The 25913-nt window shown below is 44.0% G+C and overlaps 1 protein-coding gene across 2 annotated transcripts in view; it reads right to left on the reverse strand.

The window, feature by feature from the left end:
• Positions 1 to 3624: 3624 nt before the first annotated feature.
• The window catches only part of LOC142075089 (protein fem-1 homolog C-like), a 45558-nt gene continuing 23269 nt past the window's right edge, over positions 3625 to 25913 (reverse strand). For both annotated transcript variants that reach the window (XM_075136096.1, XM_075136095.1), the window contains exon 3: positions 3625 to 8024. In XM_075136096.1, coding sequence (XP_074992197.1) covers positions 6715 to 8024 — 1310 coding nt within the window. In that variant the 3' untranslated portion in view covers positions 3625 to 6714. The remainder of the gene's footprint in view (positions 8025 to 25913) is intronic.

A 25913-nucleotide genomic window follows, 5' to 3' on the forward strand; every position in this document is an offset into this window, starting at 1 on the left:
AGACAAAATATATTGCACAGAGTGAATAGAAAAGCCTAAATTTCACATTAACAAGGAGACTAAACAACAACATAAGCACCCTTACCATGTTTGAAGAACCAGGCAGATGAATAACAGACAAGCAAACTGAATCCTGCGTTTCTTTCAATCCTCTCACTTCCTAACTAATACCATTTAGAAACAGCACACACTGCTTAAGGCATGGCAAGGGCCAAATCTTCCCAAGTGCTTCCCATTTCAACATGAGCTTGGAGTCAGCCACAGCTGTGGCAGAGGAAGATTGGGAAACAGGAAACACCTGGGAGCAATTGGGAACAGTAAAGAGACAGAGAACACAATGTGAAACAACAATGGAATGGCTAGAAAAGGGTCATCAGAGGTGGAGGGAAATTTGAACAGCCACCATTCCTCATCCTGCACCAGACAAAGAACTGCACATCACTGGCAGAAAGGGGCTGACTTGTTTGGCAGCTGATTCCAACTAGCAGTGCAATACAAGAGCAGATGGGAGAGGCAGAGTGGACAGCTGAGTTCAGTGGGGGTGAAGGCAAGTCATCACAGCTGGAGAAACACTTCTGCACAAAGAGAATCAGAGAGAGTTGGAAAATTAATCCCAGGCATGGACAGAGATGACAGATTTTGCGTAGGCATGGTTTAGATAGCCAGCAGACACTTCTGGACTAAACATCTATCATCATCTGCAACTGCAGAGAGATGAATAATGATGTGATTGTTTCCAGTTCTTTGTTTCCTAATTAAGAGAATCTATACTTGATTCAGTAAGTCATCTTTGTAACAATTCTCTTACTGTGAAAGCTCTGGACCAATTTTCCTCACCCAGTGCCTCATTCTTCTTGATGCTGTTTATTACCAATTAAGAATAAATCTAAATAAAATCTGAAATGAAGTGTACACTGCCTTTTAAGTATATTATGACTACTGTGCATAACTATACAGATCTCAAAATTCTGATGGTAATGTTCTACAGAACAGAAGACTTTTGAAGACCTCTTTAATAAGGATCTTGCCATAATTCTCTCATCCTTGGAGTATTTTTTTTTCCTCTTTTTAAATTATGGAAGCAATAGGGAAGAGACTTCAAAAGCTATAAAAAAAATAATTTGTGCAACTTTCTTGGAAAAGTGTCTGTTGCTTATTTATTACAAGATCTTGCTAGTTACTTTTGTTTATGCTATAAACAAACACTACTATGTTTTAACAGAGTTAATAGCATGACCAACTGCATTTTCTAGAAAATCTGTGAAAGTGTCTCCTGTATCCTCCAGTTTAAGCCTTTTCCTTACTACTGCCCATCACCAGAATTCAAAGGTTTGGCTAGACCACCATTTCATAGTAAGAGAATGAAACATGATAGTCTTTTTAAGGTATAATAATTAACAACAAGAAGATCAAAGTCTAAAGCTGCAGCATTCACATTTAACTATTCATACTCAACTGAAAAAGAGATTTAGCAACTGGTATTAGAGTAACCCTAAAGAAAACAGATATATAGACTCAGACAGGTGTTATCCAAAACATATTTTTAATGTAATCTGCATTTGGAGCCTAAAGAGAGTAAGAGCAGAGAAATATATTTGTTATTCCTTTTTTTTACATTATCATTGAAGCTAAATTAAAAAAGAAAATGCAGTATTTCAATACATGGAATTGATATATTTGAATTTATAATTGAAATATTTCAATTACATGGAATTTCCCTGCACAGGAAGTCTTTGTGATAGAATGGAACACAAATACAGAGTTAGTTAAAACCAAATGAACAATAACTTTTCATTCTGCTCACTGAGGGTTCAACAGTTACTTTCACACCCAAAGCAGAGATTTGAACAATGTAAACCAAACTATATTTAAGTCTAGTATGTCTCTGTCATATTCCTCAAAGTTACTTTGAAGCATTAAATACTTCACTTCATTGTAGTCACAGAACACAGAAATTAGCATTAAGTCTTTGTACTCGTATTTGCCAATGTTTTAGAGTATAGCAGGCATTCCACTCTATAATTCAAAGCACGAGGAAGTTATTTCCAGAGTAGTCATATCCTGCCACTATTAACTTGCAGTTGATGTAAAACTGAGAAGAGGCACATGTCTTTCCTGTTAAGGTTTTTATCCTTTAGTAAAAATTTTGCTATAGCATTCCATTCCTTCTATAAGATAGTGTTTTATAAAAGTGGAAAGAGTTTAATTTCAACCAGTTTCAAAACAGTTGTTAAAAGAGAACTTTTGGTATTTAGGTAATATATAAAAATACCTCCTATCCAAGGACTGTTGCAGAGTATACATGGAAAAAAATAAACACACTGTTGCCTTGCATTTTAAAAAGTGCCTTTATACCGTGTGCGTAACAATCAGAACCTCAGAGACACCACAGACAGCTGGAATCTTGTTACTGACATAAGCGATATAAAAATAGGAATCTAATTTTAGAATTTGGCAAGAACAGCTTGCTTTTTTTTAAAAACAAAACAAAACAAAACAAAACAAAACAAAAACACACAGTACTTCTCATCTTCCTGGCTGAAGTATTTCTATTTCACCCCCACAGGGCATACAATTTTTTCCTCAATGTTCTCAATATCTTTATGGGTTGGCAGCTCTGAAAAAGTACTTTTAATCAGAAAAAAAAACCAAATGAGAAGATAAGAACAGAAAAAGAATGAGCTAATAATATGACAAAAAAGGATAACAGTTCTGTGTGTTCTGAATGCTCTTTAGTTCCTTGTCCTTACTATAGTTTGTGTTCAGCTAGCAACACTATTGCATTTAGCATCAACATGTTTCAGTAAAATAATCTTATTCCCATCTCTGAATGGGTAATAAGACTTAAGAATAAAAAAAAAAACAAAACCACCAACCAAACACAACCACAACAAACCAACCCAAAACCCAAAAAAAACCCAAAACAACAACAACAACAAAAAACTGGTCCAGAAAGTTGGTATCTATGCTTAAGTGGAGACATTCCTGGTTTGAATTAGGGGCTGAGGGGGCAAAACTGCTACTACTCATTAGCACTGGCCATAGTGGCACAGACATCTCAGACAGGGCCTACTGTCCTCGCCCTCCTTCCCAATCAGTATAGAATCATAGAATCATAGAATCATTAAGGTTGGAAAAGACCTCTAAGATCATCGAGTCCAACCGTCAACCCAACACACCATGCCCACTACACCATGTCCCTAAGGGCCTCATCCACATGTCTTTTAAATACTCCCAGGGATGGTGACTCCACCACTTCCCTGGGCAGCCTGTTCCAAGGCCTGACCACTCTTTCAGTAAAGAAATTTCTCCTAATGTCCAATCTAAACCTCCCTTGGCGCAACTTGAGGCCATTTCCTCTCGTCCTATCACTAGTTACTTGGGAGAAGAGACCAACACCCACCTTGCTACAACCTCCTTTCAGGTAGTTGTAGAGCGCGATGAGGTCTCCCCTCAGCCTCCTCTTCTCCAGACTAAACAACCCCAGTTCCCTCAGCCGCTCCTCATCAGACTTGTGCTCCAGACCCTTCACCAGCTTCAGCTTCATTGCCCTCCTCTGGACACGCTCCAGCACCTCAATGTCCTTCTTGCAGTGAGGGGCCCAAAACTGAACACAGTATTTGAGGTGCAGCCTCACCAGTGCCGAGTACAGGGGCACGATCACCTCCCTGCTCCTGCTGGCCACACTATTTCTGATACAGGCCAGGATGCCGTTGGCCTTCTTGGCCACCTGGGCACACTGCCGGCTCATGTTCAGCTGGCTGTCAATCAGCACCCCCAGGTCCTTTTCCTCCGGGTAGCTTTCCGCAGTAAATCCTTTTTTTTTGTAAAAAATCCTTTTGTTTTTGTTTTCAGCAGTAAATCCTTAACTAATCCCTAACATATTACCCAACATAGGCTCTGTACCAATTTCTTTTAAAATGAAGCAAAAATTAAATGGGGGTAATGTACACATACAGGGTTAAATAGAAAGTAGAATTAAATGCATTAACTTATCCATCTGGTCACCTAAGCCTGAATATCTGACATCATCACAGTTAAGAATTCAGCAGATAGCCTCATGACCTTGCAAAATTAAATTCTGAATATAGGTGATAATCTTTAGGATTGATGTGTATTGGTAGATATTTAGACAGAATTACATACAGTAAATCACTACTTCATAAGTTAAAAACAAACAGAAAACCCCAAAACCCAAGTAGCTAACAATAAGCCCTGTAAGGCCTGGCGATTTTCACTAGATTTACACATATTAGATAGTGATATGCTTTCTCTTCTGGGGTGTTTTCCATTCAAAACTTTGCTAACAATAGCAGCACATGCTACCATAATTTTTTTAGTTCTATTTCTGGACTAATAATCTCCAAGTAACTAATTTTAAACAGGATATCATACAGTTATAAAGACAAATTCAAATCGCAAACACTAAAGAGCAGTACAGATTCCAGAGTATAAAACAGTGATCTAAAAATCCCTTTCTCTGTGACCTATAGAAAGATGACTATTTTTTATTACTTGAAGTATAAGGCTTTTTATGGCTTGAAGTATAATGCGGATCGTTTCTAGTGTGGTATAATTTGTTGATCACACCAACTTACAGAGTAGTAGAGAAGCATATCAAAAATAAGAAATAATACAAAATCAAACTACTTGTTCTCACAACTGACAGCTTGGGTGGCATATAGTTTAATCATTACAAATCAGAAAAAAACCAGCCAATTTAATAGAAGTTTACTGCTGCACATTTGCAAGAGAAACAAATAGGATTTCCTTATACTCAGAATTTCATACAATATAGGTATGCCATGGGACAAACAGGTGAAAGTTGTTTCAAAATAAGAGTTTGAAAGTGGCAATATACAAACAGCACTACTTTCAACATATCTTTGTTTAAAAGTATCCCAATATTTTCCCCCAAGAATGGCTAAGCTTGTTGGCTCCACACTGTACACTAAGAGAAAACCTGAAACAGCCAAGAAGCAAGGATGAACTTTTTGTTTTTATATATACTCTTTTATACTCAAGACATTCTTCATCAACTTAATTCACAAAAGAAAAATACTCCAATACATCAAATTTTAAAAAACCCTCCTAAATATTTTTTTTTCCTTTATCTACTTAATTTGGCTTTTAAATATCTCTATCACCAACAAAAGCCTAAATCAACTTGTTGAGTTTCTGGAGCAAGAAACCCATTTACTGCCCATCACTGAAATGAAACATCAAGTCAACAATATCCAATATGCTAGAATACTAAATTTGCAGGTAAACTGTATTCTACTCAACACAAATTAATTTCACTTAGACATTTGCAGGGCTAATGAGCCATAATAAATTCTACTATTAATCAACAGTAAAGAGCTGAATTATATTAAATACCTGAATCTCACTCTCCTTCTTTTATAGATTTCTTATCAAGTCAAAAGAGCCCTTTCTGTTGTAAAAGTTAAGCTATTATGCAAATATTATAAAAATAGGTAAGTTTAATTAGGAACTATATATACACAACAGAACAACTGCTTTTTCTTTAAGTACAGCTGACAGATAATAGAGATGGAAAAATCCATGCATTTATAAAGATATTTAAAATGAAGAAGAGGAGACACTGCTATAGAATTTCTATTACTCTGGCATACAGCCATTTACTATGTTATAATGATACTGGATGATGCCTATATTTCTGGACTGATAAGCATCACACCACCAATGTGCTTTAGTTTCTTTTGTAGCTAAAGTTGATTTGTAAATTTAAACTATGGCATACACTTCATCTATTTCTCATTAGAGTGTATCATTAAGTTTGAGGTTCAACTTTGAACAAACTTTACATCTAGTCACATAACCAACACAAGCAAGACATTAGTGCAAAAGGGAAGCTGTCAGTTGTACATGATGAGGACTTTTCCCCTAACTGCATGATGTGAGAGAACGATTATCAGATTAAAAGTTCAAGTGGATTACCATGAGAACAAGAGAGATTTTCTTCTCCCAAATTTAGCACAGATTTCCAGAAGATCAAGAGGAAAGCAACCTCAGTTACAGCTAGAATAAAAAAGTTAAACCCCAGTTCAGAAAGGTGATATGTAGCTCCAAATTTGTCATGCTATGAAGGCAGCATTCTCAAAAAGAGCTCCAAACAAAACTGCAAATCAAAATGGGCATTTAAGTTGAAATTGGCCAACTGCTGCATAGAAATATGTTCACACACAACAGTCACATTTAAGTCAGTGCATAGAGAAGATAAAAAGCACTTACGGTAGTTGCAAATGTTAACAAGTCTATACAACTTGCACAGTTTAACAAGTCCATAGAAAAAGAATAGAGTAAGAGTAGAAATGCTCAAGCAAAACCAAAAAGATGACCCTCCAACTGTATAAAATCCGCACAACAGTTGTAGTAAAAAGACATCAGTGGAAAATATTCAACTCAGTCCTAAACACCCAACAGGCAAATAAGACCAGAATAGACAAGACTTTGGCAAACAATTTTAAGAGTCTAAATATGGCACTACGTTTCTAAATAATCCATAAAATATAATATATGGCATATTCAAATATTGGTTAACCAACTCTGCAGATGCGATGCTAACAACGCTTTAGCCAATGAGAGCAAGATGGAGCAAACTAAGGGAATACTGGTATATCACAACAGTGCTCAAGAAAAACATTGTCATCAAGTCATGCTTCAACAACAGCACTCTGGGACTGCACACTATTATCTGTGGAGCAAAACAAATTTCTCTAGTTTTTCAGGGATGTGCCCTGCATAGCATATGTTATGATTCACTATAACACGAGCAGCAAGACACTGCAACGTAGTATGATTTATAGGCTGGATTAAGTTTTTTGCTATTTTCTTCTCATCCAGCAAATCACTAGCAGTTTGTTTATGCGAGTTTGTGGCATCAAAATGTGAACCTGACTTGATAAGAAAATTCATGATGCCTGGATGGTTGTTCAGTGCAGCAATATGTAAAGGACTGTTGTTATCAGAGTCTCTGACATTTATATTAGCACCACATTCCACCAGGATAGCAGTAACTTGTAGAGAGGGGAATTTACAAACTGGGTAGCGACCCACACATGTAGTATTCTTGTCAACAGCAAGGTGAAGTGGACTGAAGTTATTCTTCCCTCTAGGCTGAAGCTTAAGAAACTTGTAAATAGTCTGTTTCTTAAAATGCTCCTGTTCCGAGCTGCAAGGTACTTTTTCCAACAAGCAAATTAAATGCAAAATGATAGAAAGGGCTTTGTTCAGCTGTATTGGATCAGGAGGGCACTGGATTTGTTTCATGGCCCGCTCTATTTCGAGAACACTTTTGCACAGTATACCCATGAGATCATCAAATGTAACAGTAGTGCCTAGCAGGCCTTTTGCCCTGTCCTGCAGCATGAAGGAGAAGAGTTCAGCAAATGATAGTAAACTGCTGGCTGTCATAGGACTCAGTGGATCTAGATTGCTCTGCTGCATGTCCAAAGCATATTGCCATAAACTGATGCATCGCTTAAAGTTTCCAGAGTCTGCATAGACAGCACCTCTATATCTAATATAGTAGGATGTATCTGGGTGAGAAGGACCAAGAATACGTTCTCTAATTAATAGTGCTTGCATTCTCATCTCATCAGGGTCTGCAATAAGATTTTCTAGCTCTTCTGAGCTGTTTACCTCTTTAGCATAATCATAGGCCATAATTAGTGTTTGTGGCACAGGTTTGTTCAGGATACTAGTCCTATCACGGTATCTCATTTCCATAGCTCGCTTCCAGTATTTCAAAGCACCAAGCAGATCTCTCTTTTTGTCCACGAATGTTGCTCCTAGAAGTTCCAGAGCATTTATACATTCTATCTTACTCGTCTGTTCATGTTGGGTCAGAAAGTCCACGATATTTGTGTGGCCTGTCACACTGGCTGACAGAAGGGGAGTCATTCCATAGCCATCCTTTTCCATCTTAGCACAATACTTGAGAAGCATCTTCATGATCTCTAAACTTCCAGATTCTGCACAGTCATGTAATGCAGTGTTTCCTAGCAAAAGAAGAAAAACAATTACATAAATCATAATCAAATTATAGTCCAAACATCACCAGACTAATAGTTAAAAAAATAAAAATAAAATCTGTTTTGACATCTACAGACTATGAAAGGCTTAAATGACAAGTTAAAACATTCAGGACCTGATTAAAACATCAAGGCTACCAGGTAGTTATACAAATCAAAATGCTTGACATTATTACCCAAAAGAATTAAACAGATTTTAAAGACACTTATGTCTCACTATTCAAAACTTAAACCAGAACTCTCTACTATATGAGCAATTTTGTATCTGCTTTCAAGTATAAAACAGAAACCTAAGCTTGCCATCTTAAGAGGTTATATTTTCCCTTCTTCCCTTATCAAATTTCCATCCTTCCTCCCTATCTCCAACCATGATAAAAAAATTAATAAGATCTGTATAAAAATTAAAGCTGTGTGTCGTGGTTTCGGCTGGGATAGGGTTAAATTTCTTCCTAGTGCTGTGTTTTGGATTTAGTATGAGGAGAATGTTGATAACACACTGATGGTTTCAGTTGTTGCTAAGTGCCCTCCTAGTCCAAGGACAGCTCCCGTGCCTACTGACTGAGCTAGGTACACAAGATGGGAGGGAACATAATCAGGACAGCCAGTCCAGCTGGCTAATGGGGTATTCCATACCATGTGACGTCATGCTCGGTATATGAAGGGTAGGCGTGATCCAGGAAGTACCGATCGCTACTTGGTTATCGGTCAGCGCAGGTGGTGAGCAATTGCATTGTACATCACTCATTTTGTATATTCTATCATTATCATTATTATTATTATTATTTTCCCTTTTCTGTTCTATTAAATTGTCTTTATCTCAACCCACAAGTTTTTCTCACTCTTACCCTTCCGATTCTCTCCCCGTCCCACTGGGGGGGCAGGGGGAGTGAGTGAGCGGCTGCGTGGTATTTGGCTGCCTGCCAGGTTAAACCACGACAGTCCTTTTTGGCACCCAACGTGGGGCTCAAAGGGTTGAGATAACGATAGATCTGACCAAAGAGTGTTAAGGCAAAATTTTTATAAGCATTCATTATATTGATTGGTCACAATGTTGATGTATTGGCTGTCAAAGTTGTGGGGCTGGCTCTCAATGTTGGGTCATGTAATACCTTGCTTGCAGTATATGTTCCCTTTTGTGCTGTTTATCATTGGTCGGAACTGGGCCAAGGTTATCATTTTGCTGCTGTTTTATGAGGTGATAAAATCATTGGTCATAAGTCTAATCTGGTATCTGTACTCGGCACTGCCATCATCTCTGTACCTCGGGAATCACCTCTTAGAAATTATTAGTAATTGCACGTTTTTCTCCTTGGAGAATGAATTTAAGGGGGAGACAGGATGGGACATTCTCTCCCACTTGTTCATTTTCCCTTCCATATCGTCAGAAACTCCTTTTTCTTCTGTCCTCTTCATGAAGATGTCCACAATATTCCCTGAGAATTTTGAATATCCTTGGGATGTTCAAACAAGCATGTTCATATTGCTATGTCTCCTGAATGTTGTTCAGGCCTTGTTTAGGGTTAAACAACTATTCAGGAATACTGTCCAGAGATCAACCCTCAGGAACAAGAAAAGAGGGAGGGCAAATGGCGGTGCCTCATCGGGGCAGGCGGAGCGGCGAATCCCGGGGGCGGCGGGCAGCGGGAGATCAACCACCACGACAACCCCTGTGGCTACTCAAACCCCGGCAACACTCACCGTAGCTTCTCCAACCCCTGCGACAGGCACTGCAGCCACTCAAACCCCGGCAACAGTCACTACAGTTACTCCAACCCCCATGACAAGCAATGCAGCTACCCAAACCCCAGCAACAGGCACTACAGCTGAACCAGAGGACCAACCCTTGCTGGTATCCATCGCCCCTGTACAGAAGAAGAAATCTTGGAAGCGGAGGTCATGTCGTTTAGAAAGGGATGATGGAAAAGCAGGGCCATCACGAGGAGGGCAGGAGGAAGAGGAAGAACTCATAAACGAGATGGAAACCACCCGATCCCTATCCCTGAGTGAGTTGCGAGATATGCGGAAAGATTTCGGCCGTCGTCCAGGCGAGCATATTGTCACCTGGCTGCTCCGATGCTGGGATAATGGGGCCAGTAGCCTGGAATTAGAGGGGAAGGAGGCCAAACAGCTGGGATCCCTTTCTAGGGAAGGGGGCATTGACAAAGCAATGGAAAAAGGGACACAGGCCCTCAGCCTCTGGAGGCGACTGCTGTCAGGTGTGAAGGAAAGGTATCCCTTCAAGGAAGATGTTATATATTGCCCAGGCAAATGGACCACTATGGAGAGAGGTATCCAGTACCTGAGAGAACTAGGCGTTCTGGAGGTAGTTTATAGTGACCTGGACGATGACCAAACGCCCAAAGATCCAGATGAAGTCCAGTACACGCGTCCCATGTGGCGGAAATTAGTACGGAGCGCACCAGCGTCATATGCCAGTTCGTTAGCAGTACTGTGCTGGAAAGGGGAAGAAGCACCAATGGTGGATGTCGTGGTCAGCAATCTCTGGGAATATGAAGAAATTGTCTCGTCCTCCCTTGTCTCAGATGTGGAGAAACTGTCCCGGGAGGTCCAGCAACTCAAAGACGATAGATCCTATTCCCCACCTGTATGGACCAGTATCTCAGCCATTAGGAGTCAACGTTTTTCTGCTCAAGAGAGAGGATATAGAAAGTACACACCACGGGGCACCCTGTGGTTTTACCTGCGTGACCACGGAGAGGACATGAGGCAGTGGGATGGAAAACCTACCTTGACCCTAGAGGCACGTGTACGTGAGTTGCAAGGAAAAACAATCACACAAGGGGGTTCTCCCAGGAAAAATGCTGCTCCAGTTTTCAGGAAAAACCTGTCTCACGACGGTCCAGTTTCCAATGAACAGTTCCCCAGACAGAGTAGAAGGGCTGATCTTACTTTGGATTGTAATGAAGGAATTCTGGACTCGCGTTTGCAAGAAGTGAGAAACGGATACTATGACCAGGACTAGAGGGGCCCTGCCTCCAGCCAGGTGGAGGAAAGGGACAACCGGGTTTACTGGACTGTGTGGATTCGATGGCCTGGCACATCAGACCCACAGGAGTATAAGGCTCTCGTAGACACCGGTGCACAGTGTACCCTGATGCCATCAAGCTATAAAGGGGCAGAACCCATTTGTATTTCTGGAGTGACAGGGGGATCCCAAGAGTTAACTGTATTGGAGGCCAAAGTGAGCCTAACCGGGAATGAGTGGCAGAAGCACCCCATTGTGACTGGCCCAGAGGCTCCGTGCATCCTTGGCATAGACTACCTCAGGAGAGGGTATTTCAAGGACCCAAAAGGGTACCAGTGGGCTTTTGGTATAGCTGCCCTGGAGACGGAGGAAATTAAACAGCTGTCCACCTTGCCTGGTCTCTCGGAGGACCCTTCTGTTGTGGGGTTGCTGAAGGTTGAAGAACAAGTACCAATCGCTACCACAACGGTGCACCGGCGGCAATACCGCACCAACCGAGACTCCCTGATTCCCATCCATGAGCTGATTCGTCGACTGGAGAGCCAAGGAGTGATCAGCAAGACTCGCTCACCCTTTAACAGTCCCATATGGCCAGTGCGAAAGTCTAATGGAGAGTGGAGACTAACAGTAGACTACCGTGGCCTGAACGAAGTCACGCCGCCACTGAGTGCTGCCGTGCCGGACATGCTAGAACTCCAATACGAACTGGAGTCAAAGGCAGCCAAGTGGTACGCCACAACTGATATCACTAATGCGTTCTTCTCAATCCCTTTGGCGGCAGAGTGCAGGCCACAGTTTGCTTTCACTTGGAGGGGCGTCCAGTACACCTGAAACCGACTGCCCCAGGGGTGGAAACACAGCCCTACCATTTGCCATGGACTGATCCACACTGTACTGGAACAGGGTGAGACTCCGGAACATCTGCAGTACATTGATGACATCATTGTATGGGGCAACACAGCAGAAGAAGTTTTTGAGAAAGGGGAGAGAATAATTCAAATCCTTCTGAAGGCCGGCTTTGCCATAAAACAAAGTAAGGTCAAGGGACCTGCACAGGAGATCCAGTTTTTAGGAATTAAATGGCAAGATGGTCGTCGTCAAATCCGAACGGATGTGATCAATAAAATAACAGCCATGTCCCCACCAACTAGTAAAAAGGAAACACAAGCTTTCTTAGGCGTTGTGGGCTTTTGGAGAATGCATATTCCAGATTACAGCCAAATCGTAAGCCCTCTCTATCACGTGACCAGGAAGAAGAACGATTTCAAATGGGGCCCTGAGCAACGACAAGCCTTTGAACAAATTAAACAGGAGATGGTTCAGGCAGTAGCGCTTGGGCCAGTCTGGTCAGGACAAGATGTGAGGAATGTGCTCTACACTGCAGCCGGGGAGAATGGCCCTACCTGTAGCCTCTGGCAGAAAGCACCAGGGGAGACTCGAGGTCGACCCTTAGGGTTCTGGAGTCGGGGATACAGAGGATCCGAGGCCCGCTACACTCCAACTGAGAAGGAGATATTGGCAGCATATGAAGGGATTCGAGCTGCTTCGGAAGTGGTTGGTACTGAAGCACAGCTCCTCCTGGCACCCCGACTGCCGGTGCTGGGCTGGATGTTCAAAGGGAGGGTCCCCTCTACACATCATGCAACCGATGCTACGTGGAGTAAGTGGGTCGCACTGATCACACAATGGGCCCAAATAGGAAACCCCAGCCGCCCAGGAATCTTGGAGGTAATCACGAACTGGCCAGAAGGCAAAGATTTTGGAATATCCCCAGAGGACGAGGTGACACGTGCTGAAGAGGCCCCACTGTATAATAAACTGCCAGAAAACGAGAAGCAATATGCCGTGTTCACTGATGGGTCCTGTCGCCTTGTGGGAAAGCATCGGAGGTGGAAAGCTGCTGTATGGAGTCCTATACGCCAAGTTGCAGAAACTGCTGAAGGAGGTGGTGAATCGAGTCAGTTTGCAGAGGTGAAAGCCATCCAGCTGGCCTTGGACATTGCTGAACGAGAAAAATGGCCAGTCCTTTATCTCTACACTGACTCATGGATGGTGGCAAATGCCCTGTGGGGGTGGTTGCAGCAGTGGAAGCAGAACAACTGGCAGCGCAGAGGTAAACCCATCTGGGCTGCCGCATTGTGGCAAGATATTGCTGCCTGGGTAGAGAACCTGGTTGTAAATGTACTTCACGTAGATGCTCACGTACCCGAGTCGGGCCACTGAAGAACATCAAAACAACCAGCAGGTGGACCAGGCTGCTAAGATTGAAGTGGCCCAGGTGGGTGTGGACTGGCAACATAAGGGTGAATTATTTATAGCTTGTTGGGCCCATGATGTCTCAGGCCATCAAGGAAGAGATGCAACATACAGATGGGCTCATAATCGAGGGGTGGACTTGACCATGGACGCTATTGCACAGGTTATCCATGAATGTGAAACATGCGCTGCAATCAAGCAAGCCAAGTGAGTAAGGCCTCTTTGGTATGGGGGACGATGGTTGAAGTATAAATATGGGGAGGCCTGGCAGATTGATTATATCACACTCCCACAAACCTGCCACGGCAATGTGCTCACCATGGTGGAAGCAACCACCGGATGGCTGGAAACATACCCTGTGCCCCATGCCACTGCCCGGAACACCATCCTGGGCCTTGAAAAGCAAGTCCTGTGGCGACATGGCACCCCAGAAAGAATTGAGTCAGACAACGGGACTCATTTCCGAAACACCCTCATAGACACCTGGGCCAAAGAGCACGGCATTGAGTGGGTCTATCACATCCCCTACAGTGCACCAGCCTCCAGGAAAATCGAACGATACAATGGACTGCTAAAGGCTACGCTGAGAGCAATGGGTGGTGGGACATTCAAGCATTGGGATACACATTTAGCAAAAGCCACCTGGTTAGTCAACACTAGGGGGTCTGTTAATCGAGCTGGCCCTGCCCAATCAAGACTCTTACGTACTGTAGATGGAGATAAAGTCAGTGTCGTGCACATAAGAAATATGCTGGGGAAGACAGTCTGGGTTATTCCTGCCTCTGGCAAGGGAAAACCCATCCGTGGGATTGCTTTTGCTCAGGGACCTGGGTGCACTTGGTGGGTGATGCGAAAGGATGGGGAGGTCCGGTGTGTACCTCAAGGGGATTTGATTTTGGGTGAAAATAGCCAATGAACTGAATTTTATGATGTCAATTGTTATATGATATTGTATATCATTATTTCTATGGTTGCTATCAATGGTATAGCAGTGAAAATCACGCAGATTAATGAAGAATGAACTAACTCCGATGAAACCGAGCAAAGTGCAACTATGATAGAACTGGACGAGCGCAGCAGTACCGAAATGAGAACTGGCTTCAGGATGCAACAGCCGAACACCACACACCATCTCTCCGGCCCTGAAAGACTGTTATGACAGATGGAGCCCAAAGTTGTGGACTAAATGAACTCAATGGACATTTTAAAGGGATAGTCCATAGACTAAGGGAATGATATCTGTGTGTGCATATATATATGTGTATATATAAAAAGAAAGATAGTGGTGGTTAATTGAAATGTATTGAAAAATGTGAGACCTAAGCATAACGTAAATGGTATAGAATAAGGGGTGGATACTGTCCTGGTTTCGGCTGGGATAGGGTCAAATTTCTTCCTAGTGCTGTGTTTTGGATTTAGTATGAGAAGAATGTTGATAACACACTGATGTTTTCAGTTGTTGCTAAGTGCCCTCCTAGTCCAAGGACAGCTCCCGTGCCTACTGACTGAGCTAGGTACACAAGATGGGAGGGAACATAATCAGGACAGCCAGTCCAGCTGGCTAATGGGGTATTCCATACCATGTGACGTCATGCTCAGCATATGAACGGTAGGCGTGATCCAGGAAGTACCGATCGCTACTTGGTTATCGGTCAGCGCGGGTAGTGAGCAATTGCATTGTACATCACTCATTTTGTATATTCTATCATTATTTATTATTATTATTATTTTCCCTTTTCTGTTCTATTAAACTGTCTTTATCTCAACCCACAAGTTTTTCTCACTCTTACCCTTCCGATTCTCTCCCCGTCCCACTGGGGGGGTGGGGGGAGTGAGTGAGCGGCTGCGTTGTATTTGGCTGCCTGCCAGGTTAAACCAGGACACTGTGCTAACTCAGCATTGGCCTTGCTCACCTCTACACTGTACCTCTTCCTCTCTCTTTCTTCCAAAGCCTTTGATTAAAGTGTTCCAAGGTAATAATTGTACACAAAGGCAAATACAACTCATCACAACAGGTCCTTCATCTCAGCTGGGGCCTCAGAGACTGCCAGAATATTCTGAGGGACCTGCTTATTTTGTCAAGCCTATGTACACACACAGACAAACTATTCTTAGTACTTTATTAGGTCTTTATCCTGAAGTCCCACATTAACCCCTCTGCTCAGGATTCCCAAAAGCCAAAAAAAAATAAAACCCAACCCACCAAAAACAAACAAACAATGCCTTCAACACACAACATGCAGCCATTTGTCTTATGAGTCTTATCATTTACATTAAGATTATTTCTCATTAAGAGAACATGCAATGTCATGCTAAAGGGCATTCAGGTGGCACTCACACTATGTGGTTGTCCTGGTTTCGGCTGGGATAGGGTTAAATTTCTTCCTAGTGCTGTGTTTTGGATTTAGTATGAGGAGAATGTTGATAACACACTGATGTTTTCAGTTGTTGCTAAGTGCCCTCCTAGTCCAAGGACAGCTCCCATGCCTACTGACTGAGCTAGGTACACAAGATGGGAGGGAACATAATCAGGACAGCCAGCCCAGCTGGCCAATGGGGTATTCCATACCATGTGACGTCATGCTCAGTATATGAAGGGTAGGGGTGATCCAGGAAGTACCGATCGCTACTTGGTTATCGGTCAGCACGGGTGGTGAGCAATTGCATTGTGCATCACTCATTTTGTATATTCTATCATTATCATTATTATTTTCCTTTTATTCCTGTTCTATTAAACTGTCTTTATCTCAACCCACGAGTTTTTCTCACTCTTACCCTTCCGATTCTCTCCCCGTCCCGCTGGGGGAGGGGGGAGTGAGTGAGCGGCTGCGTGGTATTTGGCTGCCTGCCAGGTTAAACCACGACAGTCCTTTTTGGCGCCCAACGTGGGGCACGAAGGGTTGAGATAACGACACATCTGACCCGAACGGGTTAAAACAAATTTGTTATAAGCATTCATTATATCAGTTTAGTACTCGATGTTCACAATGTTGATTTATTTGCTCTCAGAGTTTTTGGATCTGTTCTTGCAGTTGTGGTATGTAGCACCTTACCGGCTGTCTATACTGCTGATTATCAGTTTTTATGTGGGGTTGGTCATCTCTGGGAAATGGATTAAGGTCATTGCTTTGCTATACTGTGTGACCTGGCTTTATGTTATGATAAAATTATTGGTCACGAGCCTGTACTCAGCACTGCCATCATTCCTGTTCTTTGGGAGCTATCTTTTGGAAACTATTAATAATTACACTTCTTACGTCTTCACCTCAGAGGATGAATTTAGGGGGGAGACAAGATGGGAAACTTTCTCCCACTTGTTCACCTTCCCCTCCATATCTTCAGAAACTCCTTTTTCTTCTATCCTCTTCATGAAGACGTCCACAATATTCCCTGAGAATTTTGAATATCCTTGGGATGTTCAAACAAGCATGATCATATTGCTATGTCTTCTGAATGTGGTTCAGGCCTTGTTTAGGGTTAAACAACTATTCAGGAATACTGTCCAGAGATCAACCCCAGCAACAGATACAGTGACTACTCAAACCCCCACGACAGGCACTGTAGCTCCTTCAACCCGCACGACAACCACTGTGGCTACTCAAACCCCTGCAACAGTCACTACAGTTACTCCAACCCCCGCAACAGGCACTGCAGCTACTCAAACTCCGCCAACAGTCACTGCAGTTACTCCAACCAGTGCGACAAGCACTGCAGCCACTCAAACCGCGGCAACAGTCACTACAAGTACTCCAACCCCCGCGACAGGCACTGCAGCTACCCAAACCCTCGCGACGGGTACTACAGCTGAACCAGAGGACCAACCGTCGCTGGTATCCGTTGCCCCTGTACAGAAGAAGAAATCTTTGAAGCGGAAGTCAGGTCGTGTAGAAAAGGATGATGGAAAACCAGGGCCATCACGAGGAGGGGAGGAGGAAGAGGAAGAACTCATAAACGAGACGGAAACCACCCGATCCTTATCCCTGAATGAGTTGCGAGATATGCGGAAAGATTTCGGCCGTCGTCCAGGCGAGCATATTGTTACCTGGCTGCTCCGATGCTGGGATAATAGGGCCAGTAGCCTGGAATTAGAGGGGAAGGAGGCCAAACAGCTGGGATCCCTTGCTAGGGAAGCGGGTATTGACAAAGCAATTGGAAAAGGGACACAGGTCCTCAGCCTCTGGAGGCGACTGCTGTCAGGCGTAAAGGAAAGGTATCCCTTCAAGGAAGATGTTATATATTGCCCAGGCAAATGGACCACTATGGAGAGAGGTATCCAGTACCTGAGAGAACTAGGCGTGCTGGAGGTGGTTTATAGTGACCTGGATGACCCCCGAACACCCAAAGATCCAGATGACGTCCAGTGCACGCGACCCATGTGGCGGAAGTTGGTACGGAGCGCACCAGCATTGTATGCCGGTTCGTTGGCAGTACTGTGCTGGAAAGAGGAAGAAGCACCAACGGTGGATGAGGTGGTTAGCAGACTTCGGGATTTTGAAGAAACTATCTCCTCCTCCCTTGTCTCGGCTGTGGAGAAACTGTCCCGGGAGGTCCAGCAACTCAAAGAGGATATGTCTTATTCTCCACCTGTACGGACCAGTATCTCAGCCATTAGGAGTCAGCGTTTTTCTCCTCAAGAGAGAGGATATAGAAAGTACACACCACGGGGCACCCTGTGGTTTTACCTGCGTGACCACGGAGAGGACATGAGGCAGTGGGATGGAAAACCTACCTTGACCCTAGAGGCACGTGTACGTGAGTTGCAAGGAAAAACAATCACACAAGGGGGTTCTCCCAGGAAAAATGCTGCTCCAGTTTTCAGGAAAAACCTGTCTCACGACGGTCCAGTTTCCAGTGAACAGTTCCCCAGACAGAGTAGAAGGGCTGATCTTACTTTGGATTGTAATTGCAATGAAGAAATTCTTGACTCACGTTTGCAAGAAGTGAGAGATGGATACTATGACCAGAACTAGAGGGGCCCTGCCTCCAGCCAGGTGGAGGAAAGGGACAACCGGGTTTACTGGACTGTGTGGATTCGATGGCCTGGCACATCAGACCCACAGGAGTATAAGGCTCTCGTAGACACTGGTGCACAGTGCACCCTGATGCCATCAAACCATAAAGGGGCAGAACCCATTTGTATTTCTGGAGTGACAGGGGGATCCCAAGAGTTAACTGTATTGGAGGCCGAAGTGAGCCTGACCGGGAATGAGTGGCAGAAGCACCCCATTGTGACTGGCCCAGAGGCTCCGTGCATCCTTGGCATAGACTACCTCAGGAGAGGATATTTTAAGGACCCAAAAGGGTACCGGTGGGCTTTTGGTATAGCTGCCCTGGAGACGGAGGAAATTAAACAGCTGTCCACCTTGCCTGGTCTCTCACAGGATCCTTCTGTTGTGGGGTTGCTGAGGGTTGAAGAACAACAGGTACCAATCGCTACCACAACAGTGCACCGGCGGCAATACCGCACCAACCGAGACTCTCTGATCCCCATCCATGAGCTGATTCGTCGACTGGAGAGCCAAGGAGTGATCAGCAAGACTTGCTCACCCTTTAACAGTCCCATATGGCCAGTGCGAAAGTCTAATGGAGAGTGGAGACTAACAGTAGACTACCGTGGCCTGAACGAAGTCACGCCGCCACTGAGTGCTGCCGTGCCGGACATGCTAGAACTTCAATACGAACTGGAGTCAAAGGCAGCCAAGTGGTACGCCACAATTGACATCGCTAATGCCTTCTTCTCCATCCCTTTGGCGGCAGAGTGCAGGCCACAGTTTGCTTTCACTTGGAGGGGCGTCCAGTACACCTGGAACCGACTGCCCCAGGGGTGGAAACACAGCCCTACCATTTGCCATGGACTGATCCACACCACACTGGAACAGGGTGAGGCTCCAGAACACCTGCAGTACATTGACGACATCATTGTATGGGGCAACACAGCAGAGGAAGTTTTTGAGAAAGGGAAGAAAATAATTCAAATCCTTCTGAAATCTGGTTTTGCCATAAAACAAAGTAAGGTCAAGGGACCTGCACAGGAGATCCAGTTTTTAGGAATAAAATGGCAAGATGGACATCGTCAGATCCCAACAGATGTGATCAATAAAATAACAGCCATGTCTCCACCAACTAACAAAAAGGAAACGCAAGCTTTCTTAGGCGTTGTGGGTTTTTGGAGAATGCATATTCCAAATTACAGTCAGATCGTAAGCCCTCTCTATCACGTGACCAGGAAGAAGAACGACTTCAAATGGGGCCCTGAGCAACGACAAGCCTTTGAACAAATTAAACAGGAGATAGTTCAGGCAGTAGCCCTTGGGCCAGTCCGGGCAGGACAAGATGTAAAGAATGTGCTCTACACCGCAGCCGGGGAGAATGGTCCTACCTAGAGCCTCTGGCAGAAAGCACCAGGGGAGACTCGAGGTCGACCCTTAGGGTTCTGGAGTCGGGGATACAGAGGATCCGAGGCCCGCTACACTCCAACTGAGAAGGAGATATTGGCAGCATATGAAGGGGTTCAAGCTGCTTCGGAAGTGGTTGGTACTGAAGCACAGCTCCTCCTGGCACCCCGACTGCCGGTGCTGGGCTGGATGTTCAAAGGGAGCGTCCCCTCTACACATCATGCAACCGATGCTACGTGGAGTAAGTGGGTCGCACTGATCACACAATGGGCCCGAATAGGAAACCCCAGTCGCCCAGGAATCTTGGAGGTGATCACGAACTGGCCAGAAGGCAAAGATTTTGACATATCCACAGAGGAGGAGGTGATACGTGCTGAAGAAGCCCCACTGTATAATAAACTACCAGAAAACGAGAAGCAATATGCCCTGTTCACTGATGGGTCCTGTCGCTTTGTGGGAAAACATCGGAGATGGAAAGCTGCTGTATGGAGTCCTATACGCCAAGTTGCAGAAACTGCTGAAGGAGAAGGTGAATCGAGCCAGTGTGCAGAGGTGAAAGCCATCCAGCTGGCCTTGGACATTGCTGAACGAGAAAAATGGCCAGTCCTTTATCTCTATACTGACTCATGGATGGTGGCAAATGCCCTGTGGGGGTGGTTGCAGCAGTGGAAGCAGAACAACTGGCAGCGCAGAGGTAAACCCATCTGGGCTGCCACGTTGTGGCAAGATATTGCTGCCCAGGTAGAGAACCTGGCTGTAAAAGTACGTCACGTAGATGCTCACGTACCCAAGAGTCGGGCTACTGAGGAACCTCAAAATAACAAGCAGGTGGACCAGGCTGCTAAGATTGAAGTGGCTCAGGTGGATTTGGACTGGCAACATAAGGGTGAATTATTTATAGCTCGGTGGGCCCATGACGCGTCAGGCCATCAAGGAAGAGATGCAACATATAGATGGGCTCGTGATCGAGGGGTGGACTTAACCATGGATGCTATTGCACAGGTTATCCACGAATGTGAAACGTGCGCTGCAATCAAACAAGCCAAGTGAGTAAAGCCTCTGGTATGGAGGACGATGGTTGAAATATAAATATGGGGAGGCCTGGCAGATTGATTATATCACACTCCCACAAACCCGACACGGTAAGCGCTATGTGCTCACCATGGTGGAAGCAACCACCAGATGGCTGGAAACATATCCTGTGCCCCATGCCACTGCCCGGAACACCATCCTGGGCCTTGAAAAGCAAGTCCTGTGGCGACATGGCACCCCAGAAAGAATTGAGTCAGACAACGGGACTCACTTCCGAAACACCCTCATAGACACCTGGGCCAAAGAGCATGGCATTGAGTGGGTCTATCACATCCCCTACCATGCACCAGCCTCTGGGAAAATCGAACGATACAATGGACTGCTAAAAACTACGCTGAGAGCAATGGGTGGTGGGACATTCAAACATTGGGACACACATTTAGCAAAGGCCACCTGGTTAGTCAATACCAGGGGATCTGCCAATCGAGCTGGCCCTGCTCAATCAAGACTCTTACGTACTGTAGAGGGAGATAAAGTCCCTGTCGTGCATATGAGAAATATGCTGGGGAAGACAGTCTGGGTTACTCCTGCGTCTGGCAAGGGAAAACCCATCCATGGGATTGCTTTTGCTCAAGGACCTGGGTACACTTGGTGGGTGATGCGAAAGGATGGGGAGGTCCGGTGTGTACCTCAAGGGGATTTGATTTTGGGTGAAAATAGCCAATGAACTGAATTTTGATGTCAACTGTTACATGATATTGTATGTCATTATTTCTATGATATAGCAGTGGTATAGCAGTGAAAATCACCCAGATTAGTGAAGAATGAACTAACTCCTATGAAACCGAGCGAAGTGGAACAATGATAGAACTGGACGAGCGCAGCAGTACCGAAATGAGAACTGTCTTCAGATGCAACGGCCCAGCACCGCACACCATCTCTTCGGCCCTGAAAGACTGTTATAACAAATGGAGCCCAAAGTCATGGACTAAATGAACTCAGTGGACATTTTAGAGGGATAGTCCATAGACCAAGGGAATGATATCTGTGCGTGCATATATATATATGTGTGTATATATAAAGAAAGATAGTAGTGGTTAATTGAAATGTATTAAAAAAGATGTGAGACCTAAGCACGACGTAAATGGTATGGAATAAGGGGTGGATACTGTCCTGGTTTCAGCTGGGATAGGGTTAAATTTCTTCCTAGTGCTGTGTTTTGGATTTAGTACGAGGAGAATGTTGATAACACACTGATGTTTTCAGTTGTTGCTAAGTGCCCTCCTAGTCCAAGGACAGCTCCCGTGCCTACTGACTGAGCTAGGTACACAAGATGGGAGGGAACATAATCAGGACAGCCAGCCCAGCTGGCCAATGGGGTATTCCATACCATGTGACATCATGCTCAGTATATGAAGGGTAGGCGTGATCCAGGAAGTACCGATCGCTACTTGGTTATTGGTCAGCGCGGGTGGTGAGCAATTGCATTGTGCATCACTCATTTTGTATATTCTATCATTATCATTATTATTTTCCTTTTTTTTCCCTGTTCTATTAAACTGTCTTTATCTCAACCCACGAGTTTTTCTCACTCTTACCCTTCCGATTCTCTCCCCGTCCCGCTGGGGGAGGGGGGAGTGAGTGAGCGGCTGCGTGGTATTTGGCTGCCTGCCAGGTTAAACCACGACAGTGGTGAAATTTCCAGCAAGCACTAGTGTCACCTGACTGAAAAACATATTTGCAGCAAGAAAACATTGTACGCCACAGTTAAATATTTAACTACTATGCTTCAAGTAGAAGAAAGTTTTGCTTAAGATCATATATGGAGTATTTCACTGGGGGAGACAGGAAGATGGATGACCAATAACTCTCCCCCTCCCCCCAACATAATAAAGCCTCTTGTGTGGTTGATTGCTTTTAAAACTACACAATTTAAACCTAGCTTCTTTTTCATATATACTACAGATTCAGGCATACCAACTTTTCAGCCTCCCACTACATTAACATGAAAATAATTAACAGCATACTCATGTAAGAATTCCACCCCCCCCACCCCCCCAGTTAAAATATCTTATACCACTAGCCTTGCAAATTCTGGTTTACTGGCGATCAGATCATCAGTATCTGTTACACAATTTTTGTCCAAAAAGCAGATTCGTGCCCGGCGTGCAAGTAACCAGTTCCACACGCTCAGGAGAGATATTGTTTTATTCAGGCCTGGGTGCTCGGTGGACTTGCCACAAATCAAGCACACCTGGTCTAATCACCTTTCTGTTTATATCCATGCTTCTCATACATATTTTAAATTTCTCTTTTACGTATTCATTACATTTCCGAAAACTAATTATAATATTACATCACCCTAGACACATGCGCACTAAAGCCTTTAGGGTTTCCTTGGGGGTCTCGGGTGGTCTCTGGTGGTCGGCAGGGTAGTGAACTCTTCATGAACCCGTTCCTTTCTTTCCTTATAAGGTCGAGGTTTGTCTCCGAGCCACGTCTGGACCACGTTTGTTTGTGGTTCTCGTTTCCAAGGTTAATCTTCACTAGAATCTAACAATGCTTCTAGGATACACAGTTTATACTAGTTACAATTCCACACACTTACAAACACAACACCTGTTAGTTACCTAACTTCTAAGCAAATAATCTTCATTGTTTAAAATTACAGCAGCGAGCAATATAGAATAATAGGTACCATAACAAACTGTATCTACTGCATCAATTCCCCCCTTTGAGACTTATGATGTTGAGCATCATGAGTCTCACATCATTTACTTATAAGCATGTGGTCTACAAGAAGACGTACATTAAATCATACAACAAATAATTATAACTAAGTGCTATCCAGTAAGAAGTTTTTGAGAAAGGGAAGAAAATAATTCAAATCCTTCTGAAATCTGGTTTTGCCATAAAACAAAGTAAGGTCAAGGGACCTGCACAGGAGATCCAGTTTTTAGGAATAAAATGGCAAGATGGACGTCGTCAGATCCCAATGGATGTGATCAACAAAATAACAGCCATGTCCCCACCAACTAGCAAAAAGGAAACCCAAGCTTTCTTAGGCGTTGCGGGCTTTTGGAGAATGCATATTCCAGATTACAGTCAGATCGTAAGCCCTCTCTATCAAGTGACTCGGAAGAAGAACGATTTCAAATGGGGCCCTGAGCAACGACAAGCCTTTGAACAAATTAAACAGGAGATAGTTCAGGCAGTAGCCCTTGGGCCAGTCCGGGCAGGACAAGATGTGAAGAATGTGCTCTACACCGCAGCCGGGGAGAATGGCACCCCAGAAAGAATTGAGTCAGACAACGGGACTCATTTCCGAAACACCCTCATAGACACCTGGGCCAAAGATCACGGCATTGAGTGGGTCTATCACATCCCCTACCACGCACCAGCCTCTGGGAAAAACGAATGATACAATGGACTGCTAAAGAGTACGCTGAGGGCAATGGGTGGTGGGACATTCAAGCATTAGGACACACATTTAGCAAAGGCCACCTGGTTAGTCAACACTGGGGGATCTTTCAATCGAGCTGGCCCTGCCCAATCAAAACTCTTACGTACTGTAGATGGAGATAAAGTCCCTGTCGTGCACATAAGAAATATGCTGGGGAAGACAGTCTGGGTTACTCCTGCCTCTGGCAAGGGAAAACCCATCCGTGGGATTGCTTTTGCCCAAGGACCTTGGTGCACTTGGTGGGTAATGCGAAAGGATGGGTAAGTCCGGTGTATACCTCAAGGGGATTTGATTTTGGGTGAAAATAGCCAATGAACCGAACTGTATGATGTTAATTATTATATGATATTGTATATCATCATTATCTCTATGGTTGCTATAGCAGCAAAATCACCCGGATTAATGAAAAACGAACTAACTCCAATGAAACCGAGCCAAGTGCAACGACGGTAGAACCGGACAAGCACAGCAATACTGGAAAAAAGAACTAGCTTCAGAATGCAACAGCCCGACACCACACATCATCTCTCCTGCCCTGAAAGACTGTTATGACAGATGGAGCCCAAAGTCATGGACTAAATGAACTCAGTGGACGTTTTAGAGGGATGGCCCATAGACTAAGGGAATGATATCTGTGTATATATCAATATAATGACGAGAAAGGTGATGGTGATTAATTAGAATGTATTAGAAATTGTGAAATCTAAGCATGACGTAAATGGTATAGAATAAGGGGTGGATACTGTCTTGGTTTCGGCTGGGATAGGGTTAAATTTCTTCCTAGTGCTGTGTTTTGGATTCAGTATGAGAAGAATGTTGATAACACACTGATGTTTTCAGTTGTTGCTAAGTATCTTGTCAAGGACAACTACCCTCCAGGAAGCTACCAAGCTACTACCCTCCCAAGACTGGGAGGAAGGAACACAGCCAGGACAGCTAGCCCAGCTGGCCAACAGGGTATTCCATACCATGTGATGTCATGCTCAGTATGTGAATGGTAGGCGTGATCCAGGAAGTACCGATCGCTACTTGGTTATCGGTCAGCACGGGTGGTGAGCAATTGCATTGTGCATCACTCATTTTGTATATATTATTTATTATTATTATTTTCTCTTTTCTGTTCTATTAAACTATCTTTATCTCAACCCACGAGTTTTTTCCTCACTCTCACCCTTCCGATTCTCTCCCCGCCCCGCTGAGGGGAGGCGAGTGAGTGAGCAGCTGTGTGGTATTTGGCTGCCTGCCAGGTTAAACCACAACACTAAGATGATGATCAGTATTGCAAATAAAAACAACTGTCTGAGCCAATTTAAATTTGGAAGCCACGAAAATAACCAAGGAAGATCTAATCCTTCTCGTTCCTTAAATCCAGATGCTAAGTCCTTTAATTGTTGAATTTTCTTCTCAACTAACTGCGAATTATCACTTAGGTTAAAACAGCATATACCTTTAAACTCTTCACAGCCATGATTATGTCTTAAAAGTAAATAATCAATTGCAGCCCTGTTCTCAAGAGTAGCTTCTCGTATTTGAGTCATTTCCATGCCAATAGCTGAAAGTGCCTGAGAGGTATAATTTATATCTTTAACTAAAGCACAGGTAATTCTTCTTATGGTGTGGTAATTCATAGCTACCCCAACTCCGAGCACTAGGATAGCTGCAGCTGACATTTCACTTGAACTGTATAAGGTGACTTGCGAGTCACAGTCTTCTGATACCTGGTA

This window comes from Calonectris borealis, chromosome W (genome assembly GCF_964195595.1).
Source record: "Calonectris borealis chromosome W, bCalBor7.hap1.2, whole genome shotgun sequence".
Lineage (NCBI taxonomy): Eukaryota > Metazoa > Chordata > Aves > Procellariiformes > Procellariidae > Calonectris > Calonectris borealis.